The sequence below is a fragment of the Phocoena phocoena genome, chromosome 5 (assembly GCF_963924675.1).
Source record: "Phocoena phocoena chromosome 5, mPhoPho1.1, whole genome shotgun sequence".
Classification (NCBI taxonomy): domain Eukaryota; kingdom Metazoa; phylum Chordata; class Mammalia; order Artiodactyla; family Phocoenidae; genus Phocoena; species Phocoena phocoena.
The window spans coordinates 112,525,244-112,544,130 of NC_089223.1; the positions used below are offsets into that span (position 1 = coordinate 112,525,244).

At 39.4% G+C, this 18,887-nt stretch overlaps 1 protein-coding gene and 1 pseudogene across 2 annotated transcripts in view; both read left to right on the top strand.

The window, feature by feature from the left end:
- Nucleotides 1-18,887, top strand: part of ANK2 (ankyrin 2) — a 240,546-nt gene that overhangs the window by 185,918 nt on the left and 35,741 nt on the right. For both annotated transcript variants that reach the window (XM_065877734.1, XM_065877735.1), the window contains 8 exons: nt 6,289-6,513; nt 8,190-8,288; nt 9,280-9,434; nt 11,962-12,173; nt 12,478-12,682; nt 14,814-14,910; nt 17,809-18,037; nt 18,518-18,643. In XM_065877734.1, coding sequence (XP_065733806.1) covers nt 6,289-6,513; nt 8,190-8,288; nt 9,280-9,434; nt 11,962-12,173; nt 12,478-12,682; nt 14,814-14,910; nt 17,809-18,037; nt 18,518-18,643 — 1,348 coding nt within the window. The remainder of the gene's footprint in view (nt 1-6,288; nt 6,514-8,189; nt 8,289-9,279; nt 9,435-11,961; nt 12,174-12,477; nt 12,683-14,813; nt 14,911-17,808; nt 18,038-18,517; nt 18,644-18,887) is intronic.
- LOC136123738 (ER membrane protein complex subunit 3 pseudogene) lies at nt 3,035-3,868 on the top strand (annotated as a pseudogene).

Here is an 18,887-nt window from a genome sequence, read left to right on the forward strand (position 1 = left end):
TCTCTAGTTGTGGCGAGCGGGGACTACTCTTCGTAGTGGTGCATGGGCTTCTCATTGTGGTGGCTTCTCTTGTTGAGAAGCACGGGCTCTAGGCGCGCGGGCTTCAGTAATTGTGGCACGTGGGCTCTGGAGTACAGGCTCAGTAGTTGTGGCGCATGGGCTTAGTTGCTCCACGGCATGTGGGGTCTTCCAAGACCAGGGCTCGAACCCGTGTCCCCTGCATTGGCAGGCAGATTCTTAACCACTGTACCACCAGGGATGTCCCTTGAAATTGTTTTATACATCACAAAATAACTATCCACTAATTCTACTACCTATCCAAATAGTGACACCTTTTGATTCTGATTTTTTAAATGAAAATGCTCAAATGCTAACCTAATTTTATATTACAAACTATTGGGATTAATGATTAGCATGTTGACTTTTATCAAAAAGATTTTTCATCAGCACTAGATATAATCTTGAATCATTATTTCTCTTATTCCCTCTTATTTGAAGAAAAGACTTCTTTTGGTATAGAGTTCTACATAGTCAGCTTTTTAATTGGTTGTTTATTCTGCAGTTACATTATTTGAGTCTGATTGGCTTAGGGTATTTTCTTGCTAAATTTGTAAACATTTTTATTCATTTTTACTATCAGTATTTAGCTCTTTCATGACTTCCAATGCTTTTGTTTCTTTCTTGATATCCTTCTGATTTACTTTCCTCTCCATCTCCCTCCCTCCCTCCCCACCCCTTTCTTTGTCTCTTTCTTTCTCTCTCTGTCTCCCTTGTCAAATAATTCCCTCAGCAGAGCTTGTTGCTTTTTGTTACTCTGTTGCATTTCCTTTAGTTATTTGATAAAGACACAAAAACTTGTTTTCATTGGAAATTTAGTTTTTCTTTTCTCTGAATTATGCACATTGGCACCTAAATTTTTCCAGCTTGCTTTGTGTTCCAGTGCAGTACTTAAACATAATTTTCCAGATCTGTGATGACACCGAGACACATATAGTTAAACTTATCTACTTGCAGCTCCGGTCTTTAAGTTCTTTTATTTTCAAATCTTTGGTCTTTCTTCATCCTCTATCAAGGGAAATAAATATATTGGGCCTCTCATTTTGGAGCAGTAAAATACCTATAGAGGAATATTTAACATTGAGGTCGGTCCTTCTCAACTGTTTTGCTATTTTATGAGCTGAAATATCTGAGTGTAGTAATTTGAATGAGGTCTGACTGGATTGTTTGTCCAGGGACCAGAGAATTAAATAACCTTCTATTTTAGGCTTCTTCTCAATAAGAAATAAATATATACAGCTTCTCACAACTTACCATTTTCACTCTTCCGTTCATTCACTGTTCAACAGTTATTTATTAACTACCTACTATGTGCTCCATTTACATTGTGCTAGGCACTGAGGGGACACAGGAAGAAATATGGAGAACAAGGTCACTGCCATTGTGGCACTGATATGGCTTCTATATATGGTTTAATTCATTTCTCGTTGATCAGGAAAGTAAGTGATTCTGAGTAAGTGAAACCATCATGTGACATTTGGGGCTTAGGCTGTGAGCATCTCGGCAGCAGCAACTACGTCTTCACTTTCTGTATTCTCACTTGGTTCCTAGCAGGGCACCTAGTACTTACTAGGAGGGTAACAAATTGTTTCATGAAAAGGGGCGTGGAAATTATGGAGTAAATGAGAACAAAAGAGAATTTTAAAAAGATCAGTCAGGGCTTCCCTGGTGGCGCAGTGGTTGAGAGTCCGCCTGCCGATGCAGAGGACGCGGGTTCGTGCCCCGGTCCGGGAAGATCCCACATGCCGCGGAGCGGCTGGGCCCGTGAGCCATGGCCGCTGAGCCTGTGCGTCCGGAGCCTGTGCTCCACAATGGGAGAGGCCACAAGAGTGAGAGGCCCGCGTACCGCAAAAAAAAAAAAAAAAAAAAAATCAGTCAATGACACAAAATCAGAGAAAGTAATCAAACATATAGTTACTTTAACATTGTTACAGCCAAGAACATAGCTACTTCAATTCATTCCTTAGAGCAGCGGTCTCTAACGTTTTGGGCACCAGGGACCAGTTTCATGGAAGACAGTTTTTCCACAGACAGTGGTCAGGGGGATGGTTTGGGGATGACTCAAGTGCGTTACATTTATTGTGCCCTTTATTTCTATTATTATTACATTGTAACATATAATGAAGTAATTATACAGCTCACCATAATGCTGACAGGAGGCGGAGCTCAGGCAGTAATGCGAGCGATGGGGAGCGGCTGTAAATACAGATGAAGCTTCACTCATTTGCCTGCCACTCACCTCCTGCTGTGTGGCCTGGTTCCTAACAAGCCATGGACAGATACCTGTTCATGGCCCGGGGGTTGGGGACCCCTGCTTTATCCTGCACCTCTAGAAGATGTTCTAAATGGAGATGTTATATAGGCCCTAAGCCATCACTGGAATAAACATAGTGGAAATGTAACAGCATGTAACATGAATTGGGAAATTCCCTAAATGCCTTCAAATGGTACAAATAGTATTGAAGATTGATAATATCAAGCAGATGTATTATGGTTCCTTACTAGTTTGAGTCCCTATTCTTCACCAGTGCTGCTAGTATTCAAAAGACGAAACAAAATCAGAGAAAGTAGAGAAAGTCAGAAATGTAGCAATGAGTTTGGAATAGCACTGGTTGAAACTTAAGTCACTTTTTTCTAGTTTTTATAAAAATCAACATAAATATCATAGTCAAAAGAAAATAGTAAAATGGAAAAGAAAACCTTTATAGTCATCTAGAAGCGTTACCAGTTCTCTCATTCTTTTGAGCAATAGTGCATTTTAAAAGGCAAATAGAAAATAATTTTTTAAGAATTCCTACTTAGTGGGCAGCCTGGCGGTGGGCAGGGCGCAAGGGCCGAGGCTGTGGTTTTGTCCCAGCCTCACCTGGCTGAGGGTCGTGAGAAGGCCCAGAGGCGAACTTGACGAGGAGCCCCACAGCCCACGCCCCGGTGAAGATCAACCCAGCTACAGCGGGCCAGGAGCCGGCTCTCTGTGAAAATGGCAGGACCGGAGCTGCTGCTCGACTCCAACATCTGCCTCTGGGTGGTCCTGCCCATCGTTATCATCACCTTCTTCATGGGCATGATTTGCCACTACATGTCCATCCTGCTGCAGAGTGACAAGAAGCTCACCCAGGAGCAAGTCTCCAACAGTCAAGTCCTAATTCGAAGCAGAGTCCTCAGGGAAAATGAAAAATACATTCCCGAACAGTCTTTCCTGACACGAAAATATTACTTCAACAACCCAGAGGATGGGTTTTTTCAAAAAACTAAAAGGAAGGTTGTGCCTCCTTCTCTTATGACTGATCCCACTATGCTCACCAACACAATGAAAGGCAATGTCACAAATGTCCTCCCTCTGATTCTTATTGGTGGATGGATCAACATGACATTTTCAGGCTTTGTCACAACCAAGGTCCTGTTTCCACTGACCCTCTGTTTTAAGCCTATGCTACAGCAAGAAATTGAACTACTCACATTAGATGCCTCCTGGGTGAGTTCTGCATCCTGGTATTTCCTCAGTGTCTTTGGGCTTTGGAGCATTTACTCTGTGATTTTGGGCCAAGATAATGCTGCTGACCAATCACGGATAATGCAGCAACAGATGACTGGAGCAGCCATGGCCATGCTCGCAGACACCAATAAAGCTTTTAAGACAGAGTGGGAAGCTTTGGAGCTGACGGACCACCAGTGGGCACTAGATGGTGTCAGAAAGGAGCTTATGGCCAAAGACCTCCACTTCGAAGGCATGTTCAAAAAGGAATTACAGACTTCTATGTTTTTGAAGACAAAGCAGGGGTTAGCTGTGTCAGGAACTCGGAGTAGCGCTTAACCTTGTAACTTTTGTTTTGAGCTGGAGCCTCTCGGAATAAAAAGTGGGATGCATGAGCCGGCAGGTGTGCAGCAAGGATTGTTCTTGTCTGAGCCGTGTTCCCCTTTATGTTTGAAAACAGAGGAAACATTAGGAGTGTGTGCTGGGTGACTTGCCCAGAAACAGCTATTTTTGAAATATTTTAAATTTTCCTTCTGGTGACTCTAGTAATAAAAGTAAGAGAGGGGGGGAAACTCAAGCTAGTGATAATATATAAAACTTAGCAAAAATTCAGAAATTTCAGAAAAAGTGTTGTCAGTTAAACCTAATTATTATGTACAGTCATTCTGAATTCTAAACCACAGTAAACTCCTGTTTTCTTGGGATCCAAAAAAAAAAAAAGCCTACTTAAACGCTAGTAATAAGAAAAGCAGCCAACATTTTCTCATTGTGATTTGATAAAGACCAGAAGTATCCACACTTCAGGATTTAACTGTTGATTATACTCCCCAGTTTGTGCCCCATACTAAAACCTTAGAGGACTGGGTGTGACTTGGTAGGTCTAGACCGGCTCCTGCATGTGGGAAGAAGTGTGTCGCCTCTTCTCATGGTCTCATCCTGCACGACCTGCTTCAGACGGGCAATCTGGGCTCCTTCACATCCATTTGTATTACTAGCAACAGGGTTTCTGTTTAATAGCATGCTTAATGAGTTGTGTTCTGCTATAAAGAGGACGCTAAGGTATTTTTCCTTCACTTATCTAAAAATAACATAAATGTATTGTGTTTCTATCCCATAACTTACTTTGATGAAATACCTTTGAAATGTTTTACATGTTGTCATGGATGCAATATCTAGGTGTGATGAATCTGGTATAGTTCTGTGCTCGTTAAGCTATCATTAGATCCATAATACACCTGTATGGTGCTTTCCTCTTTCTGTTTTGGTATAAAAAGCTTGCAAATGCAAGGAGAATTGGGAAAGACAGTAATGTTATTTGTGTAAGGGTGTGCACACTGTGTGTGTCTTTGTGTCTATGTGTATGACCATCAGATTGCCTGGTTTAATTTTTGCTCCTTCACAAAGTGCGTGCTTCCAAGGCTTTAATGAGTGTTACACTAACATAGTGAGAAGAACTCGAACTAAGCTGCAGGAACAGCCCAAAGGAAACAACTTCAAAGTTAAGACAAACCCTTTCTCTTGGTACACTTAAAATAAACAAACCAAGTCACCTTGGATCATTATTCCCCTATTTACAAGTAATTAGCTTGGCAAAAAAGGAGCAAAAATAATAGAGATGCCTTTACATTTCTAAATTACTACCTATGACTTTCCATATTCAATTTATTATAATTTGGGGAAAATCATGATGCACAGATATCCTCCATTAGCATGAGCCCAGGTTTTCCCACGTCAAAACCCAGAATAGAGGGTATTTATAATCTTCGTTTCCTATCTACCCCTTCAATTAGAATGGTATAGCAGGGCTTCCCTGGTGGCACAGTGGTTGAGAGTCCGCCTGCCGATGCAGGGGACACGGGTTCGTGCCCCGGTCCGGGAGGATCCCACGTGCCGCGGAGCGGCTGGGCCCGTGAGCCATGGCCCCTGAGCCTGCGCGTCGGAGCCTGTGCTCTGCGGCGGGAGAGGCCACGGCAGTGAGAGGCCCGCGTACCGCAAAAAAAAAAAAAAAAAAAAAAAAAAAAAGGTATAGCAGAGAGATTTCTACGTAAGAAGTGAAAAAGTGCATTTTAACCAGTAAATTGGTTCTATCCAAAACATTTGATTATTTTGCTTTTCCTCTTTTTTTTCTTAGAATGTAATGAGTTAAAAACCTGCATCCTGGGTAAGACGATGTTGGAGCAGGATGCATGTACATGGGTTCGATCTTGGGAGAAGGCCTGTGAAAATTTTTAAGTCATAAAATTATAGTAAAATGATCTGGACAAGATGTAATTTTTAAAAGTCAAGTTGAGTTTACTTAGAAAAGCTGCAATTTAGTCTTTCCCCTCTGCTCTATCCTTATATTATTTCAAAATATGGATTTTTTTCAGGACACACATAGAAGGAAGCAAAAGTATTTGCATTTATAACAAAAGGAAACTAATCAATATTCTTTACATAATTTCATTCTACTTTCTGAGTCAATTGGATATATTTTTAATTTATAATTTATATTTAATATTACCATTATCAAAAAAAATTAGAACTCTTCTTTAGCTACAGATCAAAAAATACAAAAATTAAAACAACAACCAAACTAAAATAAAGGCATTGGTATAAAGCAAAATAACTTTTAAGGGCCAATTTTTGGCCACCATGCATATAGATAAAAAAGAGATGTTTTAAGAACAGAGCATTACGGAAAAAAAATAACTTGACAAAGCTTGTTTACCTGCCATTGATATTTCTAAACACATCTAACCTTCTATTTTAATTTTTAGTTTCCTGGTTAGTTTTATGGTGGACGCCCGAGGTGGTGCTATGCGAGGATGCAGACACAATGGGCTCCGCATCATCATTCCGCCTCGGAAGTGTACTGCCCCAACACGAGTCACCTGCCGACTGGTCAAACGCCATAGACTGGCGACAATGCCTCCAATGGTGGAAGGAGAAGGCCTGGCCAGTCGCCTGATTGAAGTCGGACCTTCGGGTGCTCAGTTCCTTGGGTAAGGGTTTCTGATAAACCTCCCACTTAGTCACCGATGAGCTTGTGTCCTCCACATGAAATCACTAGGATGGAATGGAAAAAGGTACGTCAAAACATTTTGAAAGAAGATTGGCCCCTATGAAATTTCTTTAAGAATTGGAAGTAATGCCTCAATGCTTGACTCCACTTAAATGCCTCTTATTTTAAGGCATTAATGGATTAAACATTCAGGTTAACTGTTATTTACTCTTTCTCTTTGAATGTGATAGTAGGTGCTAGTCTCCCAATATGAATAATCATGTTTTGGTCGATGGTAGGTATTTTTTGAATCTGGGATTTAAGTGGTGAAGTCATAGAGAAAAAAATACAGTTGGCCCTTGAACAATGCAGGGGTTAGAGGTGCTGACCCTCCACACAGTCAAAACTTTGCATACACCTTAGAGTCGGCCTGTGTGGTCTTGTAATATTTACTATTGAAAAAAATCAGGGCATAAGTGGACCTGCCTAGTCATTCAAGGGTCAACTGTACTAGTCTATTCCAAATATAAAGTCTTGTATAGTTACAAAACAGAATCATTATCTTCACTTTGGAGAGCAGTGTTCTTTATAGAACATCCAAAAATTTAGTCTATGTGATTTGTCTTTTCTGTTGTCAGAATTGCTACCTTGAGTCTTGTGATTATACTGGCATTTTATTTAGCCATAGTATTCATTAAGAGGACCAAATCAAGAATAACCTTCGCCATGCTCATTTTAGCAATTTTGAGCAGAAATAAACATTTCTTCTTTCTTCTGTTTGTTTGTATGGCTGCTATTTTATTAAGTGGTATCTCAGTATGCCAAGAAGTGAGTAGCTACTGCTGAAAACTGACAAAACAATGAAGTTTTGGAGGGGGACAAGTTTCAAAATATTTTGAAACAAATCAATTGTATTTAAGTCTTGTCATATCAACTCTTTGTGCTCAAAAACTGGGAGAAAATTCTATTAATCGTGAACTCTTGCTTTGCCAATGTCATACTGGGGAGAGGATTTCTTGCTTTAGAACTCAGGAAATGTTCTAAAGCCTTGTAATTTGGAGCAACCTGTTAACAGGTTGCTCCAAATTATGTTCACACGTGAAAAGGGGTGTGTCTGTATTTCCCAATTATGGAAACCACTCCCCATGTCCCATCAGACAGACCAGAGATTTAGAAGGAGCCTGTGAAGTTCTGGGTTGCATCAGAAGATGCCATCATGGTTGGAGTAATTCCCCAGTGGTTCCTTTCATTCTGTATGTACCAGGTCCTTTCCCCTCCCTCATGTGCAGGTAGTTGTAGGCTTTTGAATACTCGTCACATCTGTTGAGGAATATCCATAAAAACTTCTGGCCTCGCTATGGAGTCAGAGTTTTTACTGTATCCCCAACAGCTCTGTCTTTCCAGTGGAGCATATTTTTTTCTTTTTTGGCTCATGCCCTGGCAGTGAACCTAAGTAGGGACAGATCTGACCCCCATGCTCCCTCCTTCCACACGCCTCCATTGTACACTCTGGGTCTCTGTTCTTGCTCTTTGTGACCAATGGAGGGGGCAGAACCAAATGCAGTGTGAAACCAAACTTCACCCTGTTCATCAGCTGGTGATGCTGGGGTTCTGTGGAAAACAATACCTGAAGCTTACTTATGTTCTTTCTTTCACTGCTGCTTTGGATGTACTCAGTAAACTTCACCTGCCAACGGCTCCTCCCCCACTTAATGAGGGAGAAAGTTTGGTCAGCCGCATCCTTCAGCTGGGGCCTCCTGGAACCAAATTCCTTGGGTAGGAGTGACTTAAAACAAATTGATGGCTGCCGGCCCCCATTCTTCTCCTTCTTCTGCAATATGATTTCTCTTTTTGTCATTGTGCCCATGACATGTCCCTCTCTATGATTTAAATTCTGTATAACCTATCTTTAGTGGACCATTTCTGACCCTTGTGGTATGTGACTTTTATTTTCGAGTGATGTTTTTCTATCTTTTTCCTTAAAGTGCTGTGACCTTCATTTTCGTTTAAAGCATGAGATCTGCCTAGTTGTACTATGTGCTAGTTATGATGTGACTATGATAAATTGGGAGTCTGTATCAAAGCAACCTGGACTGAAAAATCCAAAGCCTCTCTAAATTTTGAGAGTGACCTAAAAAGCAGTAGGGAAGTGCATGTTCTGGATCCTGAATATAATAGGCATTGGACACAAATTGGGCTGCCTGCTGAGGTGCTCAATTAGGGCCACACTGTGTACACATGCCTATTGTTTTCTTGAATGGAGAAAACATAAGGAAAAGAATCCCATGAGTGCATGTCTTTCTAGTTACCAAGTAGTTGACTTTTCTGACATCTCCTCATTTACAACACATCAAATTACACAGCGTATGAGCCATTTTCCCTCTTAAACCATTTTGTCATTTTGTACCTTGTAGAAAACATTTTAAGTGATTGGCACACCTCATAGATATGCATGTACATTTCTTTTGGTTAAATGTGTTATCCTTGCATTTATCAAAGGAGAAGTTCCAGAATGCCACATGCACTCACAGAGAAACAGCATTGGCTTAAGGTAACAGCGTGGCCCTGAGGATTGGTGCCCCTGAGGTGAAGTGCTAGCTACTGCGGGACCATTTGCTAGCTTCAGGGCTTCAGAGGATGGCCCACTAGGTCCCTGTCCCCAGAAAGAGAAGAATTCCAGGTCACTTTGCAACAGACAGAGTCAAGGTGCTTGTCTCGATATTGGTTAGCTCCTGTCCACACTGAATGTTCTGCCTTACTGTGTCAGGCCTGTGATCGTGGAGATCCCGCATTTTGCTGCCCTTCGAGGAAAAGAGAGGGAACTGGTTGTCCTGCGCAGTGAGAATGGGGACAGCTGGAAAGAGCATTACTGCGACTACACTGAAGATGAACTGAATGAAATCCTTAATGGCATGGATGAAGGTACTTCATATTAAACGTTTTAAAAGAACTCTGAAGCGAAAGCATGATAATGATGCGTTTCTTTATGTCCTATGGGCGTGTGTGTGTGTGTATTGCCTAGTCCAGCTTGGGTCTGCTCGCCCTTGCACAGTAAAGCCAATCTACTGATCCCAGGTTGTGGTGAAGGAAAGTGCAGCGTTTATTGCAGGTACCAAACAAGGAGTCTGGGTCTTTTGAGCATTAGCTGCCCAGACACCTCGTTTGGCACCTGCAATAAACGCCACAATTTCCTTCACCACAACCTGGTGTCAGTAGATTGGCTCTACTGCAAAAGGGTAAGCAGACCCAAGTTTGGTTTAGTAACAAATGTGTCCCTTTGTTATTTTACCACAGCAAGTATTCTTGTATGTTCCAATGGTGATGTGTTGGAGTATACAATATATTTGTCTAGTCTTACTTTTGTTAACATTTGGGAAAATAAAATCATTAATAGTAAATATCTCATTTTAACAAAAAGATACAGCCCATCTCTATCTTTAATGTAAACTTTTCTAAAACGTGAGATAGGATAGATATTTTTGTTTCATAACAAAACGACTGATACTGGATAATAAATCCATGATTTTAAAAAATGCCTAACTTGAACGTTTAGATATTTAAGACACTGCTAAAAAGTGTTAAGCTTTTCTGTAGGTAAACCTACATATAACCATAACTACTGCATTATAAGATAATATAATTTTTAACTTTCTATTAAGGAGATAGGAAAATTAAGTTCAGTCACACTTTATATATAATTTGAACAGGGGGTTAGTTAGGGTTGAATTTCATATACAAACCTACACATATAGTTAAGGAACTTATTTTTCATTAGGGCTTTAATCTCTGTAAATCCCAAATCCAGCTTAGGCCATTTAGCCCCAGGTTGAAATATCTCAGTTTGACTAGAGGGAGGTGCCTCATTCTTAGGCCTCCTGAGGTTGCACAGAGATGAGGTCTCTCAGTCCTGATAACTGCAGGTATGTTGCAATTTATGTAACTACAGAAATAGGGCAGGTTCTTTGCCTAAGTGCCAAGAGCATACCAAAGTTTGCACAGAGGTAGACACACAGCTGTGTGGCTGTTTGTCAAGTTTTATCAGTCTTCCAGGACCACCGGCTGTAGCTTCAGGTATGGCTCATGAATAGTGAAGTGTAGCGTGACAGCAGCTGCTCTAACATTTCTTTCTGCACCCTGCTGAGGCTGAATAAGAAGAGAGGCCAGGCTTACCCTATCCAAGAGGTGGATGGAAGAGGAAATTATGCCTTCTAGATGTGTAGGTCAGCATCTTCCACGCAAGATGAAAAGATCAGGATTCTTACTGATAAGGCTTGTTCTGTGCAGTATTTAGCTGCTTCTACTCCTTGAAACCATTTCTTTTGCTTGCATTTAGTTTAGGATATTTCCATCTGAAGTATTTACCTGTCATTAACACTGCCATCTTGTCCTTGGATGGGGACCCACTCTTATAACTTTTTACATATGTAAAAGGCTCATTTTACAGAGAATAGGATTTGTATATTTTTATGTTCATTATGTGTGGTAACCTGTTCTTTTAGAAGTATAAGCTAGTATTTGCCAATGCATCGATCTTCAATCATGAATGATCAGATCCTGGGACTTCTGACTTTTGCTATCTAGTTATATTCAATAGTTAAGAAAAACATGATTGTTGTTCTTGCCTCTATAAGAATTGTAAATGATTTCTAAAAACGAATAAAGTTCCATAATCCCTTAAAATTCAGTGATCCACTTAGTTCAAATTTTCAGCATTTTAAACCAGTCAGATTTATTGTATTGCCCTACATATCTACACTAATACAATTTATAAAGAGCCCATTATCCCATTCTCCTGATGTTAGATGATCTGTTTGGTAAGTTAATGGCTTCAGGGGAATATTGAATCCCTGAATTTATAGTCACTGATTTTTTTTTAATATCCACAGTGATTATCTCAGAGACAACCATGCCACTGGAATGAACACACAAACACAAATCTTACCCTTCCAAGACAGAGTTTATTCCTGCACTGCTCCCCTGAGAGCTGAAAGGGCCACGTTACTTCTTAAAACCACAATAACTGGTTCTTGAGCTAACTTTGAAATTTGCACAGAAAAGGAGCCCATAACAAATTTCCCCTCCATCATGTTGAGCTGAGAATAGAACAGGTTCATTTTCATTCCAGGTTTGCCCTCAAACCCCCTCACTTACAAAGGCAGCCCTGCAATACCGCATCTGGAGCTAGATGCTTTTCTTTCACAGTGCCCTGGAAAGACCTAGTTTCCACAAAGAGAGAAAATGTGCCAGCTAAATGCTGACAGGTCTTGAAAGATTGCAGTCGTTTTTCAGGTGTTGTTAGGATAGCCTTACTTTTTAAATTTTCCTATTATTTAAAAAAGGAAGTGTTTTGTTACAACACCTGTTCACTATTAACTATGCCAGTGAGTCTGCTAGAATGCTTTCAGAAGGAAATCCTTGCTATATGAAGAAGGGTCATTTCTTGTCTCAGTGCTGGATAGCCCGGAAGACCTAGAAAAGAAACGGATCTGCCGCATCATCACCCGTGACTTCCCACAGTACTTTGCAGTGGTGTCTCGCATCAAACAGGACAGCAACCTGATTGGCCCAGAGGGAGGCGTGCTGAGCAGCACAGTGGTACCCCAGGTGCAGGCCGTCTTCCCAGAGGGGGCACTAACCAAGCGGATCCGTGTAGGCCTACAGGTATGCCCACATCAAGATGCAAGTTAACCGAACATGGATTTTATTCCAGTGATTAAAAATCAACTTTTCAAATGGGAATTAAATGGTTAAAGAATCAAATTATTCCTGGGTGAGCAAAAGCTGCCCTAGGAGATCATATGTCTCATAAAGTTTTAGATGAGTGTTTGGTAACAGTAGTAAACTTTCAGTTGCCATATTTGAAGCCAGAAAACTGATTTATGAAATAAAGAGCAATGCATTAAGAAATTTGACATGGAATATAATCATATATTGTTTATTTTAATTTTTTTTTGTCTTTTAAAAGGCTCAACCTATGCACAGTGAGTTGGTTAAGAAGATCCTAGGCAACAAAGCTACCTTCAGCCCTATAGTCACTTTGGAACCTAGAAGAAGAAAATTTCACAAGCCAATTACCATGACCATTCCTGTCCCCAAAGCTTCAAGTGATGTCATGTTGAATGGTTTTGGGGGAGATGCACCAACCTTAAGATTACTATGCAGCATCACAGGTGAGTCACATGTGACTACTGTAGGAGAAAGTTCTGAAAGAAGAAACTTAGATTGTCATAAATATTAAATTACTTTGGTCGTAAGATGCCTGTAAGGTTATATGCATTAATTCAGAAAAGGCACTCTAACTAGGGGAAAGGAAATGAGCTAATATTTACTAAATAAAGCCTGTATGCGAAACTTTTAGACACTTCATATACATTGTTGTTTTTATCTCCACAGTAGCCCTGTGAGGAGACTTTAATCCTATTTTGCTGAAAAGGAAACCAAGATTGAGAGAAATTCTATAACTTGCCTGAGATTATACCGTAAATATCTAGCAGAGTTGAGATTCAAACCCAAGCCCATATTCCTCAAAACCCAAGCTTTAAGCCTTCTTTGAAGACATCATCCTATACCTGTTGAAAAATAAATAATATCTTGTATAATTATACCCAATAATTCAAACTTTTCTATCCAGGAATTGGTTATGTCTTTATAATTGATGTGCTGAACTAACTTTGGAAAAACAAAATGAAGGTTTTTAGTGATTAACTGAACATTGGTCTTTTCAGTTGGAAGTTGTAGTAGCTTTCAGTCAGCTACCAAACTCCAGAAAGACATTCCCAGAATATTGGTTGTCTCTGCCAATAATACCACCACAAATGGTGAGAGGTGAAAAATCCACACAAGTAACCTGTGTTAGAACTACACAATTTGGCTGATAATTTCCCTAATTAACAATAACTACATGGTATTGGCTTTCAGTAAATATTCATACTGTTGTCAGTAGGAATAATGACCATCTCTGCTTGCTTAAGTATTGTTAGAATTTTTTTTTCATTTCTCCTTCATATCAGCAGAAATGTTTACCCTTTTTTTATTCTCTCTTTCATTCTTCCTTCTTATTAATGTTTTTTCTGTACTCTTGATAGCGAATCATTGAGACTTTACCGCATAAGTTTAATAATATGACATAATTTTAACGTACACGGACTAAAATGAGGGTAGTGGGAAATCATATGCTTTACCTATGGCCTCTTCCCAATTACTCATTTCTGGTTATTACATAGCATTCCTGGGTATCTTTCCCATACTTTTTGGTCCATGTGTATATGATTAACCTTCCTACAATGTGCGGCATAATAGTGTGGATGCAAAACAAGTCAGATTGAAAAATGTCCGTGGCACATCCTGCCCTTATAGATGATAAAATGGAGATACCACCTGGGCCTAGGCACCATCTGATCTAGTTATTCCAGCCCTCTGTCTTTGGATGGATTTGTAGTAAACAATTTCTTTAATTTATCTATTAATTTTTACAAATATGTTAACCTGGGTGTTTGGAGTTTTGTGTTTTGCTCGGTTATATTTTATGGTTCTGCTTACAGTGTATATTTTAGAGGCCTCCAAGAATAAGTTTCCGTGACCTTTGTTTGATAACTCATTCCCTTCTTTAAGAAACCTTAGTCAAAATTGGTTTTCATCTCAAACATATATTTCTCCTGCAGTGCTTGAAGACGGTTTTGTCCTATCTATGCCAACTTAATTTCTCAGTAGAAATAAAAGTCAGCATCACCCTCCATAGTGATTTGTCTGTGCACAGAGGTCATCCTTTGGCATTCAGTCATTTGCTCATTCACTTTGCAGTATTTATTGGGCTCTTAATATTTTCCAAGCACTTTTTTTGCCAGCCTTCAATTACAAATTGAGAGGAAGTTTTCTTTCTTGAAAATAATTGCATAAAATATGAAGCTAAAGAACAAAAGAATATTTGGATTTTTGTTTTAACGAAGTATTCAGCTCCTTGGTTGGTCAAAGGATCTTTTAAAATCATCAATTGTATATAATTCAAAATTATCTTCAGAGCCTTGCAATTACAATCAAATCTTTAGAATGTCAGCAGAGAATAGAGTGCCTAGTAATTTGAAGCAGTTATTCAAATGACCTCCCTTAAATTTAGTTCCATGAAGTGTGGTGTTTGCTGTTTGTTTTCAATGCGTCATTTTTTAGCATACAGTTTTTAGTCATTTTGCTTCCAATGTGTCATCTTGAAGGGTGAGTGAACATAGCTACTACCACAGAGACTTTATTTTACAATGCAGGGTCTGGAGTTTTGCCTAATTTTTTTCAACAATCATATTATTTCAGGTGGAACCACCCCTGCTCAGTGGGAAGATATTACGGGAACTACGCCATTAACATTTGTCAATGAATGTGTTTCCTTTACAACTAATGTGTCTGCCAGGTATGGTTATACTCCACAGAAAAACCTACTGTGAAATGCCCCCGATGTCTTTTATTTTGTTCCTTACATTCTTTAAAAGTCATTTTTTTGGGTATGGTTATAAATATGATCTGCATTTACCTTCATATTATAAACTAGACCTGCCAGTAAATGTAATAGTGATAATGCAATAACAAAGTACAGCCAGTCAGATTAAAATCTAAAGAAAATAAATGATTGTTGGCTATTACTGTATGACCCAGACTCTGGTTTTAGCAGCCACTGCTGATTTTTCCAGTCCCAAAGGTCTTAGGAATGATAGATTTCCTGTTGTCAACAAAATAGCCTGAACTACTTTTTCCAACAGAATGATAACCAAAACACAAAGCGTATCATGGTTTGCTTAAACAGTGTAGAGGTTTCGGTGATGTTTATGCACCGAATATGCATTTACATATTGCCACTTATGTATCACGCATCTTTAAAAAGCTATTTAGTTTTATTGCATGTGTATACACTAACTCAGTTTATTAATATGAGTTTTCATTTGCATGATCGTTAATAGATTGCCAAGCATTTTCCCATTTCTTTAATTTGATTACTACAACAACTTTGCGACCTAGGAAGGGCAAGAAGCATTATGTCCATTTTACAGATGAGAAAACTGAAGTTGAGAGCGGTTAAAGCTTAAATTCTTATTCGGGGGGAAAAAAGATAGATGCATAAACAACAGTGCACAGCAATAGATGGGTGTGGTGACACATGTTTATAGTTCGAGCCACCCAGAGGGCTCAACTTTGAGTCTCCGGTTCTATGTGTCAGTGTGCCCTGCCACTCAGGCATCCACGTTCTAATGCCGGAAAATGACAAGTTCTGAATGGAAAGGTACTAAAAGAATTTAGAGGAGGGTGTTTTTATCAGGGTGGTCACAGAGGATGTCTGAGAAGAGGTGACTCATGAGATAGGTAGGAACCTAACAGGCGGATATATAAAAGTGGAAAAGATGGTAACATGAGCAAAGATGCAGAAGGGCATTGGGAGCTGGCAACAGTGGAGTCTATAATTCAGCAATAATGCCGGAATGTTGGTTAACAACATTATTTACAGAAGGCCTTGTAGGATAGACCAGGAAATCATGAGTTATTATGTTAGTGTATTAATAATTTAAGTTTTTCAGACAATTGAAGAAGCAGTGAATAAAGTATAGTTCAATCAGTATAAAGAGGAAGGTAATGTTGAGTGCCTGCCGAGAGCCAGGAACTATGCTGAACCTTCAACACACTATAGTAAATGAAATAGGCCAGACCCAAAAGGACAGGTGTTGCATGTAAATGAGGTACCTAGAACAGGCACATTTATAGAGACGGAAAGTTTAATAGAGGTTAGCAGGGGCTGAGGCGAAGGGGAAAGTTTGAAGTGATTGTTTAATGGGTACAGTGTTTGTGTTTGGGATGATGAAAAAGTTCAGGAAATGGAGAGTGGTCATATTGCACGGTATTGTAAACGTACTTAATGCCAATGAATCGCACCCTTAAGAATGGTTAAAATGGTAAGTTTTATATTACGTATATTTTATCACAATTAAAAAGAAGAAGAGAGATGGGTCAGGAACTGAAGGAAAGAAAGGCTAAGAAGATAAGGAAATCTCAGAATACCTAAAGATTATGGGCAATGAGTTGGGGGAAGGAGAGTGATCATAGATGGAGAAAGGTTTCAAAGTAAGAGGATGTGGAATAAATCTTTGAAGTGTATGAATAGCAAATTGAGAGAATGGCCATCTGATCATCTCTGCTTTCTCAGTGTAGTTACCTTTCTGAGGATCTGAGGTGAGGGAGAAGGTCCAGGGGTATCATAAAGGTTTAGCACCATTACTGTACTGAATAAAATGGTATCTGAGGGGGGCTTCCCTGGTGGCGCAGTGGTTGAGAGTCCGTCTGCTGATGCAGGGGACACGGGTTCGTGCCCCGGTCTGGGAAGATCCCACATGCCGCGGAGCGGCTGGGCCCGTGAGCCATGGCCGCTGAGCCTGCGCTCTGCAACGGGAGAGGCCACAACAGTGAGAGGCCCGCGTACCGGAAAAAAAAAAAAAAGGTATCTGAGGAAGAAGTTGCCAAAATATGTCACAGATTTAGGTGAGGCTAGAAATCATAAATTAGTCACAAAGCTAATAGTTTCTTCTATTAATTGTATTAAGCAATACTTAGGAGTTCTGAAGCAAAAGCAGATTTTTTTTTAAGTGGCTGAGTTGATCCAACTTTGGTGACTGTGTGTCCTTTGGAAAAGAATGATGGAATGAGGAAAAGAGCTAGGTAGATTTTGTTGAAAAGAGTTTCAGGAAATGAAATGAACAGGAGGGGCAATCATGGAAAATAGAAACTCATCCAGTGATATACTTGTCATAATATCCAGTACTGGGCTTATAGCACTAAAGGATTCTAAACACTAAAGCTATATTTCAGGAGATTGCATACTCAGAAGAGTTTCCAAGGGAAAAATTTACAAACACAGTATTTAATAGTTGACCTTAAACACCTGGTACCTCTTTTTCTCTTCCCCTCACCTGCTTCCTCCTTCCCATCTATCCTCCTACCTTTCCTCCCTTCCCTATCTTTCTTTCCCTTCCTTTTTACTTCCTCTCATTATCTCCCTTTCTTGCTCCCTTCTTTTTCCAAGAAGCATTTACTGATTACTTTGATCATATTGAAGGAACGGACTTGGTTTTCATGCAGTTGGCCTTCCTTATTCATAGTCGTGGAGCCCACTGATACAGAGGGCTGACTGTATTCCACCATCTTAAATAAAGGACTTGAGCATCTGTGGATCTTGGTATCTGTGGAGTTCCAGGAACCAGTCCTCCATATATACCGAGGGCTAACTGTATGTTAAATTTCAGATAACTGACCTTATTTTATTTTATAGGTTCTGGCTGATAGATTGTCGACAAATCCAGGAGTCCGTTACCTTTGCATCACAAGTGTATAGAGAAATTATTTGTGTACCATATATGGCCAAATTTGTAGTGTTTGCCAAATCACATGACCCCATTGAAGCCAGGTTGAGGTGTTTCTGCATGACTGATGATAAAGTGGATAAGACGCTTGAACAACAAGAAAACTTTGCTGAGGTGGCCAGAAGCAGGGATGTGGAGGTACTGTATTTGTAAAACCAATTTTTGTTAATATGTTGTTTATACCTTTATTAATAAATTATATTTAAAATAGTATACCATAAATAGAGCCATCAAAAAAAAGACCAGTCGACATCTTGATCAGTTAGAAGGTCAGGGTCTAAAATCAGCCATTTTTAGCCAGTTTGGACCTATTCAATTGGGATAGTCTCAGTGTGAGGAGGTAAAAGGACTCTTAAAGATTATTGTGGGAAAAATTATATGTCATTGATAAATTCAAAGTATGTAAATGAATATACATATACATATATACTTATACCAGGGAGTGCTGGTACGTGCTTTGTCACAGATAAGACCAAATGTCAGCCAGGAGTTTAAAGATTATTGTATGCACATTTTAAGAATTTTAATGTTCCAGGTAATACCACCACTTCTTCATGTAAATAACAAGTAATAATTGCAGCTATTATATTCTGTGTTGTTTTTCTCTATTTCCACCAGGTATTAGAAGGAAAACCCATCTATGTTGATTGTTTTGGCAACCTGGTGCCATTAACCAAGAGTGGCCAACATCATATATTCAGTTTTTTTGCCTTTAAAGAAAACAGACTCCCTCTCTTTGTCAAGGTAATATATACATGGAACTTTGTAATGCATTTAATTCAAGATCAAGTAAAGCTTTGACTTCCTTTAGTAGAAGAAAATATTTGCTTTTCAGTCATTTCCAGTGATTTTTTGAAACCATTTCTGTAAAATTTTCAAGTCCTAGAAAACCAACCATTTTTAAAAATTTCAACCTTAAATTTTAGTTATAGACTATGTTTATGGCTAAGAATGAGGGACAAATAGCCAATTCATTAATTAGAAAAAC